Source organism: Haematobia irritans, chromosome 1 (assembly GCF_050003625.1).
Source record: "Haematobia irritans isolate KBUSLIRL chromosome 1, ASM5000362v1, whole genome shotgun sequence".
Classification (NCBI taxonomy): domain Eukaryota; kingdom Metazoa; phylum Arthropoda; class Insecta; order Diptera; family Muscidae; genus Haematobia; species Haematobia irritans.
In genome coordinates this window covers 242,288,146-242,314,602 of record NC_134397.1, presented here as the reverse complement: position 1 = coordinate 242,314,602, position 26,457 = coordinate 242,288,146, and the positions used below count along the sequence as shown (strand labels likewise).

Below are 26,457 nucleotides of genomic sequence, written 5' to 3'. Positions count from 1 at the left end.
ATTGAAATAAAATTTTGACAAAATTTCCTATAGATATAAAATTGGGACAATTTTTTTTTATAGAAATATAATTTGGAAAGTTGGAACGAAATAACATTTTGACAAAATTGTCTATAGAAATAAAATTTTAACAAAGTTTTCTATAGAAATAAAATTTTGACAAAATTTTCTATAGAAATAAAATGTTGACAAAATTTTCTATAGAAATAAAATTCTGACAAAATTTTCTATAGAAATAAAATTTTGACAAAATTTTCTATAGAAATCAAATTTTGACAAAATTTTCTATAGAAATAAAATTTTGACAAAATTTTCTATAGAAATAAAATTTTGACAAAACTTTCTATAGAAATAAAATTTTGACAAAATTGTCTATACAAATAAAATATTGACAAAATTTTCTATACAAATAAAATTTTGACAAACTTTTCGATAGAAAAGCATTTTGCAAAAATTTGCTATAGAAATACAATTTTAACAAAATTTTCTATAGAAATAACATTTTGAGAAAAATTTCGATAGAAATAAAATATTGGACAAAATTTTCTATAAAAATAAATTTTTGACAAAATTTTCTATGGAAATACACTTTGGACAAAATATATTTTCGCTGTGCCACTAAAAAGTTTTTCTTTTTTGGGTGTTGATATTTAAAGTCTGCTATATGTTTGTAAGTAAAAATTCGCACACTGTTCGACATATGTGTGAAATATTTGATTCATGTTGTTTTGTGGAATTTAATAAGTTATGTTTATAAAATATTTCTTCTTATCCATTAATTTCTTAACACTCGTGGGTGATTTTTTTCGAAATTCACATTTCTTTTTATGCAAGAGTAGGTTATTAATCTTATCCGGATACGGAAATGCATTTTCTCCATTGTTTACCAATTAGGGACCAAAATAAATTTTTCATGTCAATAATGATTCAAATTTGATTGGAAAAAATTGCTATAAAAAAGCTTTTCCGTCATAGTGATCGATTTAGCCTTCTCCAGGGAGTCGATTCACATTGTGAATCCACAAAGAAAGGTGGAAATTGCCATTACCTACTACGGAGAATTAACATTGCCCACTTCGTCGGATACACTCCACTGTCCCGATTAGGAGATTTGTTCGACTGTTGACATTTTGATAAAGTAGACTTTCCAATTTTTGCGATTATGGAAAAGTTGACTTTTGATGTGGCGATTTTCTACATTTTGAGGCTACATCACTCTCTCCTTTCAAGTTAAGGCCGATAAGGAAAAGTGCATCATCGAGCTAAAATTGCCATTTTTCATGGTTACTTTCTTTTAATAATTCATTTATCAAGTTATAATAAAAATTGTCAATTGTATTCTGTTTTTATTGATATATTTTATTTTAACGGCTAAACTAGCACTTAATATCCATCTTCAAATTCAATGTTTTTAAAGTTCGATTAGTCGATTTGGTCGATTTGACTTGATAAAATAAAAAAGGCAATTAGTCGATGTTTGTAGATTTCTCGAGTTCGACTTTTTTGTTCTTATATAATCGTTCTTATAAATCGAGTTTACGTCTCAAATATTATTTTTGTAACTACTAGTCCTTTCTCATATGGTAATGATTTTCACGTATATCGCCTAAAAGTATGCAATTATTTTAATTCAATGGTTTAATTCAATGATTATTATATTATATTATATTAAACTTAAATGTCTACACACAAAAAATGTTTTCTCATTCAATCACGAAATTAATTAATCCAATTAATTTTTTAATTGAAATGTCTTTAATGACAGAAACGATAGTATCAGTTAAAAAATTAATTGAGAGTCAATTAAAAATTAATTGATACAAACAATTTGTGTGATTGATTTTTGTTTCAATTAAACAATTTGTTGAATAATTTAAATTTTTAATTGATTATTTTTTAAAACTCAATTAAGATTTTAATTGGATAAATGTTCGTAAAATTTTTTTTCTGTGTAACTTTTCAAATACATTTGACCAAAAATATGCTATAAAAATATAGAATAAATTTATATATATATTTGTTTAAATTTTTTTATAGCTTAGTAACAAAAAAATCATAGCTAATAAAAAATAAAATAATTGAATACAATTAAAAAGTCATTTCAGACTCGGAGGCAGACACCCATTTACCTTTATGAATGAACAAAAAGTTAGGCGTTTTCCATTTTAATTTGGAGAATTTTAGCGCAAATCAATTAAATCTATTGGAATTGCCCACATTTCGCAGAATTTCTCCAAAACAAATATTCTCAGGCTATTTGCAAACACAAATAGTCGAATTTATTTACTACGTACTTCTTTTCGATAGACCATTTTAATGAGTCTTTATTTGCCGAGTTTATTGATATGTTTATAACAGACAAAAAATGTTTATTTTTTTGCGATGGTTAAAAATTAAATTTTTTTTCAATTTGGCCACATGTGAATTTCTCCATACACACATATATTTTCTTCCTATATATTATTGTATTTTTTGTGGAAGAAATAGAAACACGGGTTTTTTTTTTTTGTTTCTTGAGGGTAAATAAAATTTTTTCGGCTACTGTAATAGCTTTGCTCTTCAATGAGCCCTACACCAGGAAGTTAAAATTATTTGTCAGTGTAAACTTAAACGTATTTAGTGGCGAGTAAGTTTAGAGCAAGTTTCGAACAACGAACCATCGTGTTCGAAATATTGGAAAGATTTGAAAATGCAACTCTATAAAAACTAAGATTTTATTTGTTGTATTACAACATGAGCTCGAACCTTACAAACTTTACACAGAAAAAAATTCACGAAAATTTTTCCAATTAAATTTTTAATTGAGTTTTAAAAAATATTCAATTAAAAATTTAATTGATTCAACAAATTTTTTAATTGAAACAAAAATCAATCACAAAAATTAATAGTATCAATTAATTTTTTAATTGGATCAATTAATTTTTTAATTGGTAAAGAAATAGAAACCGTCTTTCACGTTTGGGGGTTGTACTCTGAATCAAAGAGTCGGAAGCCATGGGCCGATATAGGTTAAATTACAATAAAAACTACTCCAACATTTGGAAAAGTCGACTTTTCAAGTTTTCGAATTTTTTTTTAAATTTTTGAAAGGTAGACTTTTCAAGTTTACGATTTTTTAAAAAATTGGAAAAGTCGACTTTTTTGTATTTTAACATTTTTTTAGGTTTGGAAAAGTCGACTTTCAACTTTTTAGTTGCAGTTAAACCGGCTATTCTTTCATATTCATATTCGCCTTTTAATTCGATGTCGACTTTTCGATTTTTTCGATAAAGCCGATTTTAACAATTATGAAAAATCGATTAATCGAATTTGAAGATTTCAAAAGGTTGTCTTGGATTTTTTTTATGGCAAAAATGGAAATGTAGATTGTATAAGTTTCTATTTGGAAAAGTCGAGTTTTTCATTTTTCAAATTTTGTAAAGGTTTTTTTTTTGAGTTTTGTAAAAATATAAATTGTAAATGAATTTTTATTACAATTGTTATTGTTCGACATTCTCTGGCCAAGCAAATATTTTTTTCGGGTTTTAAATTAGGATTTGTAAAGAGAAACAAAAAGTCACCTTTCAATATTAAGGACTGTACTCAGAATCAAAAAGTCAAATTTTCGACCTTTCGACTTTTTGAACATTTGGAATATACGACTTTTTAAGTAACGACTTCTTAAAAAATTGGAACAGTCGATTTTTGATATTTTGACTTTTTTTTCTTTAATTTGGAAAATTCGACTTCAACTTTTTAATTTCGGTTAAACCGGCTAGTCTTTCATATTCATATTCGCCTTTTAATTCGATTTCGACTTTTCGATTTTTTCGTTAAAGCCGTTTTGGTCAACATCAAAAGTCAATTTTAACAATTACCAAAAGTCGATTAAAGGAATTTGAAGATTTCAAAAAGTCTTCCTCGACTTTTTTGGCAAAAGGGAAATGTAGTTTGTAGACTTTTGTATTTGGAAAAGTCGATTTTTTTATTTTTTAAATTTTGTAAAGGTTTACATTTGATTTTGCTAAAAATATACTTCTTATTATATTTTTTTGTAATTTTTTTTTTAATTAAAAAAAATCGGCTTCCACATTAATGACTATTGACTTTTCGTCTTTTTAAACTTAAAAAATGCCGGCATTCGACTTTTGCATATCGACTTCCGATCTTTAACTTCAATTTGCTTTTTGTGGCTTTTTTCTTTAACGGAAGTCTAGTCGAGTTTGTTTACTATTACAAAATTATAACGATTAACCGAATTTAAATTTAAAATTATAAAAAAATCGGCTTAGACTTTTGTATCCTTATTCAAAATTTGGAAAAGTCGATTTCGGTATAGATTTTCGATCTTTTACTTCAAATTCTACTTTGTCTGTTTTTCTTCAATGGTCGATTAATCGAGTTTTTTTTTACAAATTGATTGTGACCAAAATCAAAGTTCGAATAATCGATTTTCAAAAATATCAAAACTCAAGTAATCGAATTTAAGGATTAAAAACAGTTGTTTTCTTTAAAAAAAGTCGATTTTTGGCGTTTGTATCCCTATACAAACTTTTTCGTTTTTTGGCCAACATCAAAAGTCGATTTTCACAATTAAAAAAAAAAATCCATTAAACTAATTTGAAGATTACAAAGAGTCGACTTGGATATATTTTTTGTTTTTTTTTTTTGACAAAGTACCAAATGATGATTAATCGAATTTAAAGTTTATTAAATGTAATCTTTGACTTTTTCGGCTTTTGTATCCCTATTCAAATTTTTGAAAAGTCGATTCACGTACGCCCTCAAAAAAGTCACTTCTCTAACATATACTTCACATTCTTCTTCAAGCATATATGGACTGAATAATCTAAGTCAGTGTTGCGAGTATTGGGGATTTTTCCGCAAATAGGGGATATTTTTTTTTGTGAATGGGGACGACATTTCTGAGTTGGGGACATGAAGATTTGTAGGGGAATTTCATAAATTTGGGGGTTTTTGTGGGGAAGTTTTTTGAGAAATCGGTTTTATCTTTTTTAACAAAATTGTACTTATATATGGGATTTAGCTAAAACTCAATTTCTCTAGAAAATTTTGTCAAAATTTTATTTCTCTAGAAAATTTTGTCGAAATGTTATTTCTATAGAAAATTTTGTCAAAATTTTATTTCTATAGAAAATTTTGTCAAAATTTTACTTCTATACAAAATTTTGTCAAAATTTTATTTCTATAGAACATTTTCTCAAGAGTTTATTTCTATAGACAAAAACTTATTCAAATTTTATTTCTAAAGAAAATTTTGTCAAAATTTTATTTCTATAGAAAATTTTGTCAAAATTTTATTTCTATAGAAAATTTTGTCAAAATTTTATTTCTATAGAAAATTTTGTCAAAATTTTATTTCTATAGAAAATTTGTCAAAATTTTATTTCTATAGAAAATTTTGTCAAAATTTTATTTTTATAGACAATTTTGTCAAATTTTTATTTCTATAGAAAATTTTGTCAAAATGTTATTTCTATAGAAAATTTTGTCAAAATTTTATTTCTATAGAAAATTTTGTCAAAATTTTATTTCTATAGAAAATTTTGTCAAAATTTTATTTATATAGAAAATTTTGTCAAAATTTTATTTCTATAGAAAATTTTGTCAAAATTTTATTTCTATAGAAATTTTTCTCAAAATTTAATTTCTGTAGAAGATTTTTTTAAAATTTTATTTCTATAGACAATTTTCTCAAAATTTTATTTCTATAGACAAAAACTTATTAAAATTTTATTTCTAAAGAAAATTTTGTCAAAATTTTATTTCTATAGAAAATTTTGTCAAAATTTTATTTCTATAGAAAATTTTGATCAAAATTTGTTTTCTGTGAAAATTTTGTGAAAATTTTATTTCTTTAGACAATTTTGTCCACATTTTATTTCTATGGAATATTTTTTCAAAATTTTATTGTTATTCAAAACTTTGTTTTATCAAAATTTTATTTCGATAGAAAATTTTATCAAAATTTTTTGTCTATGTAGAACATTTTGTCAATTTTTTTTTTCTTTATGGAAAAATTTGTCAACAACTTGAATATTTAGACGTAAATTTTCGTTCATAAATACAAGGAACTCCGAACTCCCATTTCTATGTCTCCAGCATTTGGAAGACGATCACCAATCTGTTGGTGTTGTGGTTCGAAATCTTGATCTTATTGCAGCTTGCTGGATTTGACAAAATTGCTTCAAACAAAATATTGTTTGTATTATTCAGACATGTTATGTTTCACTTTAGGCATACACTGGTAGAAACAACTTGTAATTAATTTTTTTGGTGTGTATGTATTTTGAAGGAAAATTACAAAAGAACAATTTTTTTTACAAAAAGCCAATTATTCGAAATGTCGCCTTTCGACTTCTATATTCCTAGAGGAAATATCGAATGTCAAAATCTCCATATTTATTTAAACAAATTGAAATGTAAACACAAATACCAAATAATTACTCGTATACGTTTTGCTGAAGGGCATATAAAATTCGACCTTAATCGAGGCCTCTTTGTATTGCCTCAAATTCATGCCAATCAATTGATCGTGGAGAAAAAAATTATTCACTATCACAGTATGTGTATTCAAGAGGACGTTAACGATCTTGTGAAATTCTGTTCCCATGTAAAATTCTTGCAACAAATCTTTTCGCATAGTCTTCTCAACCGCAAACGTATTAACCATAATTCACTGTTTACACTCAAGGTAAACAGGCTGCCAACGAATAGAACACAACCTGTAGAACTCTGGAAACGGCGCAAATTTTAGTTAAATTCGGATAATCGCGGTGTTTGGATTAAATTAAATTTTGTGACGGATCAATAAAGAGATTTTTTTACTTTAAATTAAATTAAATATTTAAAAACAGAGATAAAAAAGAACAAAATGATTTGGATTACCCATTTAACGCGAAGTCGACCAAACGCAATGCGTTATAGTTATCCACAATTTGTGCACATTGTAAGATAGAGACTTTTTAGTATCTTTTGAATATAGAAACAATATGTTATAAGTAAATTTTTAAAGATAACTAAATTAATTAGTGTTTGATCTATGCGGACTGTCTTTTTGTAGTAGTTCAACGCCCCTAAAATATTTTAATTAAGTTCAAACAATACTTTGGCTGTTTATAATAATAACGTAATTCTGATTTTTGTTGTGTACATAGACAAAAAAATTTGGAAATGGAAACGTTTTTTAGTGATTTATGTTTTAAACAGATACATTTTAAAGTCAGCTCATTTTTGTGCAATGTTATGTTCAAAATCAGATTTGGGAAAACCAAAACCTTCTTGCCCATCAAATTTGGAATTTCCGTGTAGAACTTTCTATAAAGAGTTGGATTTTTGAAGAACTTACCAACATCATCTAATTGTTGGAATCAGTAATTTAATCAGTAATAATTAGTCCAATAAAGGAAATTGATGGGGATGTTGAAATACGAAACAGTCAAAAGAAAATTTGATGACAATAAGCATTTTAAGGGTTCTCAAGAACGAAAAACATGTTCCTATATTTAAATGATAGAATTTTAGGCCATCACATGGTTGCGAAAATCGTGACCATTCATTTTTATAACCTCCACCATAGGATGGGAGTATATTAACAGGTTGGCTGATAAGTCCCCGGTCTAACAAAGAAAAACACATTTTTTGTAACACATCGAAATATTGCTCTAAGACCCCATAAATTATATATATTTTGGGTCGTGGTGAAATTCTGAGTCGATCTGAGCATGTCCGTCCATTCTTGTTGTCCGTCCGTTGTTGAAATCACGCTAACTTCCGAACGAAACAAGCTATCGACTTGAAACTTGACACAAGTAGTTGTTATTGATGTAGGTCGTATGGTATTGCAAATGGGCCACGGTCCACTTTTACGTATAGCCCCATATTAACTGGGATTCCGTTAATATGGGGGCTATATTTGTCTTGCAGAACCTCTAAGAGAAGCAAATTTCATCCGATCCGTCTGAAATTTAGTATATGGGCTCTAATGACCATGCAAAAATTGGTCCACATCGGTGCATAATTGCATATAGCCCCCATATAAACCGATCACCAGATTTGACCTCCGGACCCTCTTGGAAGACCAAAATTCATCTGATTCAGTTGATATTTGGTACGTGGTTTTAGTATATAGCCTCAAACACCCGTGCAAAAATTGGTCGAAATCGGTCCATAATTCTATATATAGCCCCCATATAAACCGATATCCAGATTTGACCTCCGGAGCCCCTTGGAAGAGCAAAATTCATCCGATTCGGTTGAAATTTGGTACGTGATGTGAGTATATGGTATCCAACAACCATGCATGAATTGGTTCATATCAGTCCATAATTATATATAACCCCCATATAAACCGATCCCCAGATTTGACCTCCGGTGCCTTTTGGAGAAGCAAAATTCATACGATCTGGTTGAAATTTGGTACGTGGTGGTAGCATATGATATTTAACAACCATGCCAAAAGTGGTCCATATCAGTTCATAATCATATATAGAGCCTCTTGGAGGAGCAAATTTCAACTGACTCGGATGAAATTTGCTCCTCCAAGAGGCTCTATATATGATTATGAACTGATATGGAATAGCAAATTTCATCCGAGTCAGTTGAAATTTGGTACATTGTGCTATTATACGGCCGTTAAAAACCATGCCCAACTAGGTTTATATCGGTCTATAGTTATATATAACCCTCAGATAAATCGATCCCCAATTACACAAAAATTGGTCCATATCAAATTCATAATTTTATATAGCCTCCATATAAGCGACCACCACATTGCAATTCTGGCTCCCTACGTACCGTGCAAAAGTTCATATCGATTCGTAATTATTTGTAGACTTACCTATACATACCTTTTTTTGTCCAATATATACCGCGTATGGACTAACTCACAATTTAGAAAACGATTTAAGATACTACAACCCAAGTAATTAGATTGTGGATGACAGTCTTTCGTAGAAGTGTCTACGCTAACCTTGGTGGAGGGTACATAAGATTCGGTCTGGCCGAACTTATGGCCATATATACTTGTTTTAATTAAAAAATTTTAAATTTTCAATCATTAACTTAATGTTTCTATCTTGATTAAAAAGTTAATTGTATCAATCAATTTATTAATTTAAAAAAAAAATCAACATTAATCAACTTTTTAATTGGAAATATTTTGGTGATGTATTTTTTTTTCTGTGAAGTAGTGTCAACTTGAATTTTACATGGGCTTGTCATAGGGCAGAAGTACTCCATTTTTGGATCCTTTGCATTGCTTTAAAAGTTGTACCTTGGAAGTTCATTTGGATGAAACCAAAAAAGCAAAATTTTTTTCCAATTTCATTCTTTTTATTTTTATCAGCTCTTTTGTACCACTTTTATTTTCCTATTATCTAATTTTTGCAATTTATTTTTTCCCTTAAAAATCAAAAAATAAATAAATAAAAATTATTGTAATTTACAAAATCATCTCAAACGAACTTCCAGGGAAGTGAAAGCGTCAAACGGTCAAGAACTGAACATTTGCTCTTGAAACATGTTTGAGATGATCATATTCCTTTTCTGTGTGTAGTTCATTTTTATTTGCGCTTGTAATTACTCCCAATAAACATAAACGTTTGAAAAATGCTAAATTTCAACAATTTTTCAAACATTTTTTCAAAGGATTAGGGTAATATTCAAGTTGAGAAATTGTTGAGAAAATCGCGTTCTCAACAAAAAACAGACATTACCCTCAACAGTGAAATTCAACACATTAGCAATAATATCTCAAGTGTTATCCTCAAATTGAAATGCATCGCTACTCAATAATTTGTCAAACAATTTTCGATGCGAGTCAAATTCAAAATTAACATCGTTGCAAATACTTTTCAACCTAAATTTGTATGAATGATATCCCCACTTCAAATTGAAAGTCAAAGCCAAAATTCTATGAATTTTGTATAATTTATTCATTTTCATCAAAATAAAATATGTAATAATACACTACACTGCATAATACACTACAATACCAATTGATAAATAATAATCTTATTAAACATTTCAACAAATAAGAACAAAAAAAAAAAAAAAACAAACAACAAAACTTTAAATATCTTAAACATTATTAGTAACACTTCGATTTCCTTCTTTTTGGTGTCATAAAACAGCATTAAAATTTATTAACATGGGGGCAATTTGAAATTAGGAACGTACTGGACCGCGTGTTAGAATTGATTTCCAGCAGAAGGAATTCACAAAATATCCATTTTAAACTGATAATAACATATGAATTAAACTGACGATGTGATGCACATTTTCATCCAGAAGTTGTTGATTTCAACAATTTTTTGTTTTTAACAATTTTAATTGGTTGCACTTGTAATGTTTCTGGAAACTTTTTCTTGTCGATAAGCCACTCATTTTTCATTGGTCAGCTTCTTAATGTTTGCAAGAATGTAGCATCCAAAGATTTTAGTTTTCTGCAAAGAGATTTAAATTTAGTGACTTCTCTAAAGTGTTGATTTAATTTTTCATATTGACGTACCAATTATTATAAACTATTTGAAGCAGTTCCAGTTAATTGTCCACCATTTTTCATCGGCCAGCTTTTTAATGTTTTCAAGAACGTAGAATCCATAATTTTAGTTTTCTGCAAAGAGATATACATTTAGTGACTTCCTTAAAGTTTTATTCCATTTCTTATTTTCACTTACCTATTTTTATAAACTATTTGGTTATTTGTCTAAAATTTTCCATTTTTTTTTAATTTCTTGCAATTGACCACGAACTTCGTTGCGCAAATAAGTATTGAAAACCACATGGTTTTTTCGTTGCATTTTAGGGTAGTGTTTTGTCAAAGTTTTCTCATATTATCTTCAACACCTTTTCAAAGATTTTGTCAACATTTTGGCAAATTGGAAGTAATACGCAAACAATTTGAAGATGTATTGAAGATGAGCTATTTCAAGTCAAGTTGAATTTATGTTAAAAATTATATTTACCCTCAAACTGAAAAGTTGTTGCATTTGAAAAACGCTCATCCTGTGTTTATTGGGCTAGCATCAACAATTTTTATACACTCTCTGTTCACTCTCAGCAATAAATTATTTTTCCACATGTGCATATTACTGCAAATAAAAACAAATGATATAATTTAGAATATATACAGGACAAAAAATCGATTTACGTATCCTCCATCCATTTACATGGTATTTGCAACTTTTGTTTGCTCAACTAATAAACTAAATAAAGTTAAATCGCTATAGAAATTTTTTTTTAAATTGTTTCTGAGAGTAAATGCTCTAAATAAACACTAAATTACAAACGTGTTTTCTGAAAACCTTAATTCTTTCCCATTATAATATTTTCAACAATAAAAAAAGTGAACCCTCTATTTCACTAAAGCCAATTTAACTTTATTTTAGTTCAGAATTATTATGTTTGGAGAAAATTTCCGTTGCTCTAATAATTTTTGTGTACGGAATGTTAGTTAAACGAACTAAAGAACGAAAAAAAATTGTACACAAATGAAGCATAAAAATTTACTAAATTCGTACTTCTCACCACCGTGGTGCAATGGTTAGCATGCCCGCCTTGCTTACACAGGGTCGTGGGTTCGATTCCTGCTACGACCGAACACCAAAAAGTTTTTCAGCGGTGGATTATCCCACCTCAGTAATGCTGGTGACATTTCCAAGGGTTTCAAAGCTTCTCTAAGTGGTTTCACTGGAATGTGGAACGCCGTTCGGACTCGGCTATAAAAAGGAGGTCCCTTGTCATTGAGCTTAACATGGAATCTGGCAGCACTCAATGATAAGAGAGAAGTTCACCACTCAATGGACATCACCTAACCTAACCTACTTCTAACAGAAGAGTTCATTATTATACCCTCCACCATAGGATGGGGGGTATATTAACTTTGTCATTCCGTTTGTAACACATCGAAATATTGATCTAATACCCCATAAAGTATATATTTTCTGGGTCGTGGTGAAATTCTGAGTCGATCTGAGCATGTCCGTCCGTCCGTCTGTTGAAATAACGCTAACTTCCGAACGAAACAAGCTATCGACTTGAAACTTGGCACAAGTAGTTGTTATTGATGTAGGTCGGATGGTATTGCAAATGGGCCATATCGGTCCACTTTTACGTATGGCCCCCATATAAACGGACCCCCAAATTTGGCTTGCGGATCCTGTATGAGAAGCAAATTTCATCCGATCCGGCTGAAATTTGGTACATAATGTTGGTATATGGTCTCTAAAAACCATGCAAAAATTGGTCCACATCGGTCCATATTTATATATAGCCCCCATATAAACCGATCCCCCGAATTGGTTTGCAGAGCCTCTAAGAGAAACAAATTTCATCCGATCCAGCTGAAATTTGGTACATGATGTTAGTATATGGTCTCTAATGACCATGCAAAAATTGGTCCATATCGGTCCGTAATTATATATAGCCCCCGTATAAACCGATCACCAGATTTGACCTCCGGAGCCTCTTGGAAGACCAAAATTCATCTGATTCAGTTGAAATTTGGTACGTGATATTTATATATGGCCTCAAACACCCATGCAAAAATTGGTCGATATCGGTCCATAATTATATATAGGCCCCATATAAACCGATCCCCAGATTTGACCTCCGGAGCATCTTGGAAGAGCAAAATTCTTCCCATTCGGTTGAAATTTGGTACGTGAGGTTAGTATATGGTATCCAACAACTATGCAGGAATTGGTTCCTATCAGTCCATAATTATATATTGCTCCTATATAAACCGATCGCCAGATTTTACCTACGGTGCCTTTTGGAGAAGCAAAATTCATCCGATCTGGTTGAAATTTGGTACGTGGTGGTAGTATATGATATTTAACAACCATGTCAAAAGTGGTCCATATCAGTCCATAATCATTTATAGCCCCCTTATAAACCGATCCCGAGATTTGGTTTTGGAGCTTCTTGAAGGAGCAAATTTCATCCGAGTTAGTTGAAATTTGTGGATGACAGTCTTTCGTAGAAGTTTCTACGCAATCCATGGTGGCGGGTACATAAGATTCGGCCTGGCCGAACTTACGGCCGTGTATACTTGTTTTGTTAAAATTTGTAAATTTTACTACAAATGCACCCATATTGAACTTCGTGCAGCACTAAAGATATTCTTGCAATTTTTAACTCCAATTTTTTCCTTCAAGCTACAAGCTACCGGCGTGATGTCAGCGTAATACTGTTTAGTTTAAATTTTCTAAAAATAATCAAAATTTTCATCCCACCAGGAAGGTGGTGGAACACTGTTTTTTCAGTGTTCCTTTTATCAAATTGATTTTTTTTATTTTTGGAAATATTTGGAGTTGAAAATTGTTAAAATGTTAAAATGTATTTATCGCCATACGCTATGAGTGAATTGAGTAAAAATGATTTAATGACTATTCACTAAAATATTTATCAGTGTATTTGCAAATTGAGTGTGTGTTTTGCCAATAACATTCAAGTACACACTTGGTTGACAAGAGCATAAGAACAAAACTGCTACGAGCATATTTCCGTTGACAAATGGTGAACATTTCTTTGCTCTCTCTGTCTTCATCTCTCTGTTCATCTGATGAGATCTTTGGCATTGAGGTGACTCCTTTGCCACCTCTGTCACATTCTTTACGAGAAAACGAAAAACGCAAAAAATAAAATATTCTAAATTAAAGATCTGGATAAATAATAATGATGATGCCCATAGTTTTAGTTTGTGACCAGAGAGAATACGCGCTGGTCACATACGCCGAGTACGTATTGTGATTGCCGTTTTTCATAACTTGGTGTGGATTTTTTGCCTTTGTTGCGAAAAATTAATATTAATTAAATAATTTGTGGGTGGATTGCAAATATAAGTGTGAATAAATTGCTTACAAGCATAGCAAAAGATATAGTGATAAAAAAAATTCGTAATGCCTGGTTGGACAACTTTTGTAAAGAAACGGCGTCCTGAACAGCAATCACAACGTCATTGCTGTCATCATCATATTATTATTTTAGTAAGTTCGCCAATCGTATGGGCCAACCTCAATTGTTGTTGAATCGGTAAAAAAAAATATCGTCCACATGATCTACTTAGTGACGTAAATCCATTTCCATTTTCAAAACAAAAATCCTTTGATATTAAAGTTGTCATTTTTCAAATAAATAACAATGTTGTTTTTCGTATTAACTATGAAAGCGTCTATAAATTTATATATCGTAGAAAACTATTCTGGTCAAATGATGTGATAACTGCTTTGGGGTGTTTGCACAAATTAGCTCTTACCATATTAGGTTTGTCAAATTACACCATTTCTATATACGAACAAGTGAGAAAAATTTGAAAGTTCAGAGGAGCCATCATTATTTTTTTTTTTAACAAATCGAAATTGTAAAAATTCTACTGGTGAAGTGTATCTTAAGAACTATAACTGAACCGGTATATATGGTATTTTACAGAAATAAAAAGGATTAATGTAATAAGTTACCGTAAATAAAATAATAAAATGAATAAGCTACAATAAAATGGAAAACACCACCATGGATTGCGTACAAACTTCTACTAAAGACAGTCATCCACAATCGAATTACTTGGGTTGCGGTAACATTTGTCGATGGCAAGGTATCTTAAACTTCTTAGCACCGTCTTCTAAATTGTAAGTTAATACATACGGGGTATATATTAAACAAAAAAAAGGCCGGTTAAATACGTATATAATTCAGTTTGACAAAATTTTTTATAGATATATTTTTTTTTTTTATAGAAATGAAATGTTGACAAAATTTTCTATAGACATAAAATTTTGACAAAATTTTCTATAGAAATAAAATTTTGACAAAATTTTCTATAGAAATAAAATTTTGACAAAATTTTCTATAGAAATTAAATTTTGACAAAATTTTCCATAGAAATAAAATTTTGACAAAATTTTCTATAGAAATAAAATTTTGCCAAATTTTTTTTTGACATAAAATTTTGACAAAATTTTCTATAGATATAAAATTTTGAAAAAATTTTCTATAGAAATAACATTTTGACAAAATTTTCTATAGAAATAAAATTTTGACAAAATTTTATATAGAAATAAAATTTTGACAAAATTTTCTATAGAAAAAAAATTCGATAAAATTTTCTATAGAAAAAAAATTCGATAAAATTTTCTATAGAAATACAATTTTGAAAAAATTTTCTATAGAAATAAAATTCGATAAAATTTTCTATAGAAAAAAAAATCGATAAAATTTTCTATAGAAATACAATTTTGAAAAAATTTTCTATAGAAATAAAATTTTGGCAAAATTTTCTATAGAATTAACATTTTGACATAATTTTCTATAGAAATAAAATTTTGGCAAAATTTTCTATAGAATTAACATTTTGACAAATTTTCTATAGAAATAAAATTTTGACAAAACTTTCGATAGAAATAAAATTTTGACAAAACTTTCGATAGAAATAAAATTTTGACAAAACTTTCGATAGAAATAAAATTTTGACAAAATTTTCGATAGAAATAAAATTTTGACAAAACTTTCTATAGAAATAAAATTATGACAAAACTTTCTATAGAAATAAAATTTTGACAAAACTTTCTATAGAAATAAAATTTTGACAAAATTTTCTATAGAAATAAAATTTTGTCAAAATTTTCTGTAGAAATAAAATTTTGAAAAAATTTTCGATAGAAATACAATTTTGACAAAATTTTCGATAGAAATAAAATTTTGACAAAATTTTCGATAGAAATAAAATTTTGACAAAATTTTCGATAGAAATAAAATTTTGACAAAATTTTCGATAGAAATAAAATTTTGGCAAAATTTTCTATAGAAATAAAATTTTGACAAAATTTTCTGTAGAAATAAAATTTTGAAAAAATTTTCTGTAGAAATAAAAATTTGAAAACATTTCTATAGAAATAAAATTTTTACAAAATTTTCAATAGAAATAAAATTTTGACAAAACTTTCGATAGAAATAAAATTTTGACAAAATTTTCGATAGAAATAAAATTTTGACAAAACTTTCTATAGAAATAAAATTTTGACAAAACTTTCTATAGAAATAAAATTTTAACAAAATTTTTTATAGAAATAAAATTTTGTCAAAATTTTCTGTAGAAATAAAATTTTGAAAAAATTTTCTGTAGAAATAAAATTTTGAAAAAATTTTCGATTGAAATAAAAGTTTGACAAAATTTTCTATAGAAATGAAATTTTGACAAAATTTTCTATAGAAATAAAATTTTGACAAAATTTTCGATAGAAGTAAAATTTTGACAAAATTTTCGATAGAAGTAAAATTTTGACAACAACAGGCTCCGGAGGTCAAATCTGGGGATCGGCTTATATAGGGGCTATATATATGGTTGTTAGAGAACATATGCTTACACCATTTATCAAATTTCAGCAGGATCGGATAAAATTTGCTTCTCTTAAGAGGCTCCGCAAGCCAAATCTGGGGATCGGTTTATTTGGGGGCTATATGCAAAAGTGGTCCGATATGGCCCATTGGCAATACCATCCGACCTACATCAATAACAACTGCTTATGCCAAATTTCAAGTCGATAGCTTGTTTCGTTCGGAAGTTAGCGTGATTTCAACAGACGGACGGACATGCTTAGATCGACTCAGAATTTCACCACGACCCGGAGTATATATACTTTATGGGGTCTTAGAGCAATATGTCGATGTGTTACAAACGGAATGACAAAGTTAATATACCCCCCATTCTATGGTGGAGGGTATAATAAAATATATCACCCATTTCCCCTCCAGAGAACAAAACCAACGATTTTTAGGCAATTATTTCATTTTCTATTTTCATGAGTTATTTCATTATGATGTTATTAAAAATCAATTGATTCTATTAATTTTTGTTTCAATTAAAAAATTTGTTGAATCAATCAAATGAATATTTTTTATTTGAAAACTCAATTAAAATTTTAATTGGAAAAATTTTCGTGAATTTTTTTTGCTATGTTAAGAACAGCGATTGATATAAACGATTTTTTTTATATTTTATATTATATATATTTTTTTATATTTTATATTATATATTTCATTACTATATTTATTCGAACTTATTGGACAGGAAGGAAGATTAAGGGAATTGCTACTACTAAGTTACTGAAAAGAAAATGTCAGATACCAATCCCGCAAGCCTGACTATACATATGTTTCAGTGTTGGCCACTACACATGTTCATAGTCTTTAGTGATATCTGGCCGGGCGAGATGATTTAATTTGATTCGTTCATGTTAATTCCTTACGAAATTTTCGTATGTAAAATTATTCTTCCCAAATCTAACAATTTTTTCACCACCGCTGTGCTTCAATTTTTTTTTTATTGCAAAAATAAAAACTTTGTAACAAACAAATTTTTTGGTGATAAATGTTTGAAATTCTTGAAGAAATTCAAAAAACTCTAACCAAAGAAAAAACTCTAATCCATGAAATAAGTCCCCAAATGTAATAAGTTTTGGGAACTTATTACATTTGGGGACTTATTTCATGGAGCCTCTGCATTGATTTCGCCTACTAAACTGCTTAGCTATAGAACTATATATGAACGCCATAACTAATTCAGGAATTTTTGAGAAATTAGCAAACAGGTTTACTCTTAATACAAACAGAGCAAATCTAATCCTGTTGTATAGCTACTATTTTATAGTAAAGGGTGATTTTTTAAGAGCTACAGAAGAATGAATGAAATCTTTATTTGAATCGATGGTCAGATGTTTGACAGTAACACAAAACATGCGTCAGCCAGTATTGCCAAAAAGATAATACCTTAAAAATCACCCTTTATCTTTTAAACAGTTTGAAGAACGAACTTTAAAAAAAAAACAGAGCCTTTGAAGAAATAGTAAGTGCTGCTTCAAGGAGAAAATCAACCCTGTTAGAAGTCTGTAAAAACATTGAAAAATTCCACTATTTGGACTTCAGCATTTATCGTAGATTCCAGCTATAACTTTCGTAGATTCCAGCTATAACTTTCCGAAAATTTTCTTCGAATGAAGAGGTGATCCCCGAAACTGAAGCATGCTTTGAAGCAAGGGACCAATTGTATTTATAAATGGTATCGAAAAGTTAGAGAGTCTTGAAGGGAGATCCCTGAAGGGATTAAAAAAATAATTTTTCCAGGCTGGGAACTTTTAAATTGAAATGTTACAATTATGTCTGCCCAAAATATTTAGCCAAAATTTTTATTTTCTCAAAATTTCGTTCATTCATAAGTTCGCCCAATAGTTCATGTGTGTGCCCGAAATAGATGTTTGTGGCAACAGCTGATAGGGAAAACAGAGGAAGCGTTCACTTTACGCTTCACAAAATTTTGTTTCACCTGTGGACTATTTTTAAAAATAATGTATGGATACAGTGTAATTTTTTTGTGGATATTTTGAGTTGTTGTTGTTTACCGTTCATTTGTATCATATTTTTGCTAGGCCCCTCTTCTATGCGTTGGTTGTTTTTATCATTATTAATTTTTATTTTTATTAAAAATAAACTCCATTGGCAGTTGGCCCCTAATTTTACGATTTATCGATATTTATTTTGTATATCATAATACAGTTAAAACTGATATTTATTTTTTTTTCTCTTCCTCTTTAGCAACGTCATTCACAACCAGAATTTGAGACAAATCATTTGAATGTACAACATTTGGAACAAAATAAACGTCATAGCACCTCATCCCGCCCCCTATCAGAAGCCAATTCAGAATTGAGTTGTGAATTATTAACAAATCAATCGAATTGCAAATCCAATATAGAGTTATCAACACTCAGTAATGGTCATCTAAACAATACAAATTCCGATTCGAATAAATTACGGCCAGATAGTTTGAATTCAATAAATGGCTGTGCTCAATTGAGAGAGCATCATAATGAGTCTGTTGTTGCTGAACCAAGGGAGCGTAAACGTCAGCTGCCCAAACATCAAAGGCCACTCACAAGATATTTGCCTATATTTTCACCAGATTTGGATTTAAGACAGCATATAGAATCGGCAGGTCATCAAATAGCTCTATGCCCGCATGTCTTTGTGGATAAAAATAGTTGTAGAGGGTAAGTAACGATTTGAAAATTTTATTGCATTGATATTGAATTGAATTTATGTTGATTTTTGTTTTGCCCTCATAGATACCTTCATAAGTTGGGTGCAACTTTCCATGGATGGTCGAAGCGGTGGTTTGTTTTGGATCGCCAACGAAATGCTTTCATTTATTACTCTGACAAATTGGAACGAAAGCCTCGAGGTGGAGCCTATTTTTCGGTAAATATTTTCTCAAAAACGAAAAAAAATAACGTCTACTTTCCCTAGTAAAAACTGAGATATCTAATTTGATATGGGTAGATATGAATATATCTGAAAAATTGTAGTTCAGAATTTCTTAAAATTTCTAAACAAAGGAATTTCTAACAAAGGAGCTTCCAAAAAAGTAGTTTGGATCCCTAATTGTGTGATCCGGAAGTAGTGCAAACTTGGATCATCTCCAATGAATTTTACATGGGCTTGACACAGGACGGATGCATTTTTTTTTGATGCATTGCATTCCTTTAGAAGTTGTGCCTTGGAAGAAATTAAAAAAAAAAAAACAAAAAAACAAACAAAGTAAATTTTTTCCCCAATTTCATTTTTAATTTTTATCAGTATTTTTTGTCACACTTATTTTCCTATTATCTATTTTGTACAAATTGAAAAACTTCTTCGCTTCCACCGGGGGTTGAACCTGGGTCTATTGGCATCATAACATAACGCCCTAGCATGCCAGCAAAAAAAAAGAGCTTCCAAAAAAATTAGTTTGGATCCCTAATTGTGTGATCCGGAAGTAGAGCAAAATTGGATCATCTCCAATGAATTTTACATGGGCTTGTCATAGGGCGGCAGTACTCAATTTTGGATCCTTTGCATCCAATTAAAAAATTAATTGAAGGTCAATTAAAAAATTAATTGATCCAATTAAAAAATTAATTGATACTATTAATTTTTGTGATTGATTTTTGTTTCAATTAAAATATTTGTTGCATCAATTAAATTTTTAATTGAATATTTTTTAAAACTCAATTAAAATTTTAATTGGAAAAATTTTCGTGAAATTTTTGTCTGTGTTGGCACCATAACAGAACGCCTTAGCACACTCATTCACAAACGCCATTAAATACGATGCCTCAAAACGCCTATTAAAATGTTTGTGATATGAACCTAATATGACACCACGGTATGGCATTCTAACTACTTCCTGAGATGTTCTTTATTATTATGAATGAAAAAATAAAGTACGCTGGTTCAAATCTCACCAGCGGCAATTTTTTTATTAAATATTGTTCTAAACAAATATTTTTTATGTTATACATCGTTTATATTTTTATACCCTCCACCATAGGATGGGGGTATATTAACTTTGTCATTCCGCTTTTAACACATCGAAATATTGCTCTAAGACCCCATAAAGTATATATATTCTGGGTCGTGGTGAAATTCTGAATCGATCTGAGCATGTCCGTTCGTCTGTCCGTCTGTTGAAATCACGCTAACTTCCGAACGAAACAAGCTATCGACTTGAAACTGGACACAAGTAGTTTTTATTGATGTAGTTCGGATGGTATTGCCAATGGGCCATATCGGTCCACTTTTACATATAGGCCCCATATAAACGGACCCCCAAATTTGGCTTGCGGGGACCCTAAGAGAAGCAAATTTCATACGATCCGGCTGAAATTTGGTACATGGTGTCAGCATATGATCTTTAACAACCATGCAAAAATTGGTCCACATCGGTTTATAATTATATATAGTCCCCATATAAACCGATCCCCCGATTTGGCTTGCGGAGCCTCTAAGAGAAGCAAATTTCATCCGATTCGGCTGAAATTTGGTACATGGTGTTAGTATGTGGTCTCTAATGACCATGCAAAAATCGGTCCACATCGGTCCATAATTATATATAGCCCCCATATAAACCGATTCCAGATTTAGCTTGCGGAGCCTCTAAGAGAAGCAAATTTCATCCGATCCGGCTAAAATTTGGTACATGATGTCAGCATATGATCTCTAACAACCATGCAAAAATTGGTCCACATCGATCCATATAAACCGATCCCCAGATTTGGCTTGCGGAGCCTCTTGGAAGACCAAAAGTCATCTGATTCAGTTGAAATTTGGTACGTGATGTTAGTATATGGTATCCAACAACCATGCAGGAATTGGTTCATATCAGTCCATATTTATATAGAGCCCCATATAAACCGATTCCCAGATTTGACCCCTGGTGCCTTTTGGAGAAGCAAAATTCATCCGATCTGGTTGAAATTTGGTACGTGGTGGTAGTATATGATAGTTAACAACCATGCGAAAAGTGGTCCATATCAGTCCATGCTCATATATAGCCCTCATAAAAAACCGATCTCGAGATTTGGTTTTGGAGCCTCTTGAAGGAGCAAATTTCATCCGATCTGGTTGAAATTTGGTACATTGTGCTAGTATATGGCCGTTAACAACCATGTCTAACTAGGTCCATATCGGTCTATAGTTATGTATAGCCCTCAGATAAATCGATCCCCAATCACACAAAAATTGGTCCATATCAAGTTCATAATTGTATATAGCCCTCATATAAGCGACCCTCATATTTCAATTCTGGGTCTCTACGTACCGTGGAAAAGTCCATATCGATTCGTAATTATTTGTAGACTTACCTATACATACCTTTTTTGTCCATACCATGTATGGACTAACTCGCAATTTAGAAAACAATGTTAAGAAGTTTTAAGATACCATAACCCAAGTAATTCGATTGTGAATGACAGTCTTCCGTAGAAGTTTCTACGCAATCCATGGTGGAGGGTACATAAGATTCGGCCTGGCCAAACTTACGGCCGTATATACTTTTTTTTTTGGAATTTATAAATTTATTTTTTCCATTAAAAATCAACAAAAAATTAAAAATTATCGTAATTTGCAAAACCTTCTTAAAATAACTTCCTTGGAAGTGAAAAAGTCAAAAGGCACAGTTTGAAATACCAGCGGGGATGAATTTTATTTATTTTTTTTTTAATAATTTATTTTTTTTTTTTACTTTTTTATCGATTTTCAATTCTTTTTTTGCGAAATTTAATTGTCCAAAAATTAAATTTTAACTTAAAAGGCCTAATTCCGTACTTTCTAAGACTTGTCCAAAAGGGCTGCATCGTAAGTGAAATAAATCGATAGGGGTTCCTGGGATGCTTTTTAAAAGAAATGTTTGTGGACTTGTCCAAAAAGATTCCATCGGAAGTGAAAACAAAATCGATAGGGGATCCCGGGATGCGCTTTAAAAGAAATGTTTGTGGAACAGCTTCCAATTTTTTTTTTTTTTTTTTGCTGGGGCATCCATCTCGAATTTCGTATGTCACTAAATTCATTTTTGCAATTGTGAGCTCCAATTTTTGCTTTCAAATTACGAAAATTTAGCAAGTATAAAAAATAATTATGTCTAGAAAATTTTCTTGAATACGTTGAAAAATATTTATTTATTATTCCCAACAAAAAAAAATCGTCCAAAAAAGTAGTTTGGATCCTCAATATGTGAACAATATGTGAAAGTAGTGCAAACTTGGATCTTTCTAATACTTCTCCTAAAGGACTGCATCGGAAGTGAAAAAAATCAATAGAGGATCCCCGGATGCTTTTTAAAAGAAATGTTGTGGAACAACTTCCATTTTTTTTTGCTGGGATTGTAAAATCTACGTTTGTAATAGAGTTTAGTTAAAATGTTACAACATTATCCTTTCTGGTGGGTTCACTGTTTTTTAAGTGTAAAGTTGAATCTGATATTAGATCTCGCCATATATATGGAATTATATACATATAATTATATCCAATTCTATCATCATATCTGGGTATATCGGCTCATATCTAGAGGACCCTTTTGTGAAATCTAATGATATCTGATTAGATCCCCCAATGTTTACCCCTGTCGCCCATGTAAATCTCTTCCGTAAACTGTCAATAAATTATTTTGTATATTGGACATAAGAATTTTAAAACAATCCAAACTTTTTACTAATAACAAAAACTAATATCTTGTTTTTCCCCTTTTTTCAACAGACCATTGATGAAGTCTATTTGGATCATTTGAATATATCGAAAAGTGGCCGTCCCCATTGCACCCTTATTGTTAAGACTAAAAAACGCATGTATCAATTATTGGCAGCATCAGATGCAGCTGCCAGAATATGGATCGATGCCATAATAACCGGAGCTCAAGGCAACTTAGACTACTAGTAGTATTATTCTTATGTGTGTTTTTGTTTAATTTTTAAGTTGCATATTGATAGTTGTCTTTATTGTTTAAGTGCTCGACCAAAGGAAACAAAAGAAAATAATTAATTTCGTATTGTATGTCAAAACATAGTTTAAAAGAAAAAAATACTTTTGTATTTCTATTTTACATCTATAGATGTATTTAGAGTTTACTTTCTTTTTTATAAAAATAAATTAATGTAAATATACAGATAAAAAAATGCAATGAAAAAAAAAACATTTTTCTTCTTTAATTTAAAATATATTATTATTATTATTTTGTATTTCGCTTGACTGGTTCTACAAAGTTTTGCCATATGTCAGAGAAGATGAAGACATTATTGTAAAGAAAATATCAGATACAAATATACACAGAGCGAACTATTCAGTGGCCACCTAATGGGTGATACGGTCAAAATTTGGTCAAGGGAAAACGCGTGTAAATCGGTGAAATCGTTTATTTAAAAAATCAAATTAAATTTCTATTTCAAGTTCAATTAGAATAAAATTCAGTAAAAATATTCAGTTAGGCTTTCGCTTTTCCAAATCCGAATTGCCGGGCCTCACGCTTGACACATGTCATCAGATTTTGTACAGCCACCTTGTCCACCTTCTTCGCCGCAGAATGCCAGTTTGCCTTGAACTGCTGCTCGTCCTTAGCAGTTTTTTTGGTCTTCTTTAGGTTCCGCTTGACAATAGCCCAGTATTTCTCAATTGGACGGAGCTCTGGCGTGTTGGGAGGGTTCTTGTCCTTGGGAACCACCTGCACGTTGTTGGCGGCGTACCACTCCATGGCCTTTTTACCGTAATGGCAAGATGCCAAATCCGGCCAAAACAGTACGGAACAACCGTGTTTCTTCAGGAAAGGCAGCAGACGTTTATTCAAACACACTTTCGCGTAAATTTCTTGATTGACAGTCCCGGAAGCTATGGAAATGCTGCTTTTCAAGCCACAGGTACAGATGGCTTGCCAAACCAGATATTTCTTTGCGAACTTTGACATTTTTATGTGCTGGTAAATAACTGCTACCTTTCCCCTTCCTTTTGCCATATAAAACTCCTGTCCCGGAAGCTGCTTGTAGTCGCCTTTGACGTAGGTTTCGTCGTCCATTACCACGCAGTCAAACTTCGTCAGCATCGTCGTGTACAGCCTCCGGGATCGCGCTTTGGCCGTCGTATTTTGTTTATCATCGCGATTTGGAGTCACTACCTTCTTGTAAGTCGATAGTCCGGCTCGTTTTTTGGCTCGATGCACGGTTGTAGACGATACACCCAGCTTATTTGCGGCATCTCGGAGAGAGAGGTTAGGGTTTCGCTTGAAACTACCGGCAACTCTCTTTGTCGTCTCAGCGGCTTCCGGTTTTCGATTTCCCCCTGATCCAGACTTCCTGGCTGTCGACAAACGTTCCCCAAACATTTTAATTACATTTGTAACGGTTGATTTGGCAACTTTTAGCGATTTTGCCAGCTTTGCGTGCGAGTAGCTCGGATTTTCGCGATGCGCGAGCAAAATTTTGATACGCTGCTCTTCTTGCTTGGACGGCATTTCGACATCTGAAGAGTGAATTCCAAAATCAAAATAGGAGCAACATTCTACACACACACCTTCAAAATGAGGGATGTTCAGGTTTTTTAAATGCAAAATTGAAAGAAATACGTCAAGTTTATATTGACCAAATTTTGACCGTATCACCCTTTAAGTGGCAAATGTGCTATATTTTTCAAGTGATGACACTTTTGTACCACGTTTTTATTGTTTTAGTGCCACCTTTTCGACGTGTTATGCCACTCTTTCTTATTAATTCCTTTGGATTTTTGTCTGGTCTGGATGTTATTCCACTGCGTGCCGCTCGTTTTAGGTGTCCACACTGGCGCTGCATAGTTTACCACTGACCGGCTAATTGCCTTATATGTATTAGTCAACAAGGTTTCTTTGTCCGCAACCCAAGTGCAGCCGGCAAGCGACTTGAGGACCTTGTTTCTACAGCGGAGCTTATCACAAATTGCAGTGGCATAGGCAAACGATTTAAAAAGGCTGTCGAATGTGACCCCAAGAATCTTTATGGTCGGAATTACTTCGCCGTCGACTCTGACATTCAACTGCCTGCGTACTTCCGCCGTCCATGTCATGATATTAAGGCTGAGGATTTGGTGCGAGATATTCTCAAATTTCTTGCAGTGAACTAACTGGTAAGATCATCGAGTTAGACGTTCAATCGATCGCATATGTCATCAAGAATGGGCCCGGATGCCATGATTGTACAATTGTCCGCATATGATACATTCTCGACGCCGTCGGGAGGGGGTGGAATCGAGGACAGGTAGAGATTAAGTGCTGGGGAACTCTCTGTTCCCACCCTGGGGAACTCCACTGTTTAACTCAAAGGGGCGTTTGACTTCTTGTCCCTGAATGGATAATTCAGAACCCAACGCTTGGTTCCTGCGTATTCTCGATGTCCTCGAATAGTGTGGCATGGTTGACCGTATCGAATGACTTCGATAGGTCAAGCGCCACGAGGAACGTCCTATGACACGGCTTGGGCTGATATGTTATTAATATGTGCTGAAATGGCATGCAAGGCTGTCGTCGTGCTATGTACCTTACGGAATCCATGTTGGTAGTGGGCAGCTGGAAAATTCTCCCACGGCGGCTGGTTCTCTGTGCCGGATTGACCCAATGGATCCTACCCATTGGCCAGCGACTGGCACATCAGTGTACTTGTCGTTTCGTCCGTAAGAGGTAAGAGTGTTCGATGCCCTCCCAATAAAAAACTCGACCCTCGTGACTCGTTATACACTAAAGACGATAAAACATGATGCTGGGAATATAATGGTTTGGGTGGCATTTTCATGGTTTATTGTAGCTTAATCCATTGAATAACCGAGAAAATTGACTAATATTTATATAAGGATATTTTGTCACATTTTTATTTATTTATTATTTTTTTTTTGTAGGATAATAATCCAAAACATACGGCATGTTCAAAGCCCAGATTTAAATCCAATATAAAATTTCTGGCCTGATGTACGGGGCTCATTGGAGCAGAAAACGAACAAAAATGGTGATGAATTATTTGAAAACGTTAAAAGATATATGTCAGAATATTTCAGTAGAAAGATGCCAAAATCTGGTTGAAAGTCTCCCTCGGTGACGCAGAGCTGTGATTTCCTCCAAGTGTTATCCGATAAAATATTAAA

At 31.4% G+C, this 26,457-nt stretch overlaps 1 protein-coding gene and 1 long non-coding RNA gene across 2 annotated transcripts in view; one reads left to right on the top strand and one right to left on the bottom strand.

Annotated features, from left to right (window-relative positions):
• The window catches only part of LOC142238424 (uncharacterized), a 122,038-nt gene extending 98,539 nt beyond the window's left edge, over positions 1–23,499 (top strand). Inside the window, exons 8-10 of the mRNA XM_075310100.1 lie at positions 18,589–19,043; positions 19,119–19,251; positions 23,065–23,499. Coding sequence (XP_075166215.1) covers positions 18,589–19,043; positions 19,119–19,251; positions 23,065–23,241 — 765 coding nt within the window. The 3' untranslated portion in view covers positions 23,242–23,499. The remainder of the gene's footprint in view (positions 1–18,588; positions 19,044–19,118; positions 19,252–23,064) is intronic.
• LOC142238504 (uncharacterized) lies at positions 10,402–10,942 on the bottom strand. Its single transcript, XR_012722747.1, has 3 exons — positions 10,680–10,942; positions 10,511–10,615; positions 10,402–10,445 (listed from the first exon to the last, which is right to left on the bottom strand). It is a non-coding gene; the product is annotated as an uncharacterized LOC142238504 (long non-coding RNA).
• Positions 23,500–26,457: the final 2,958 nt, after the last annotated feature.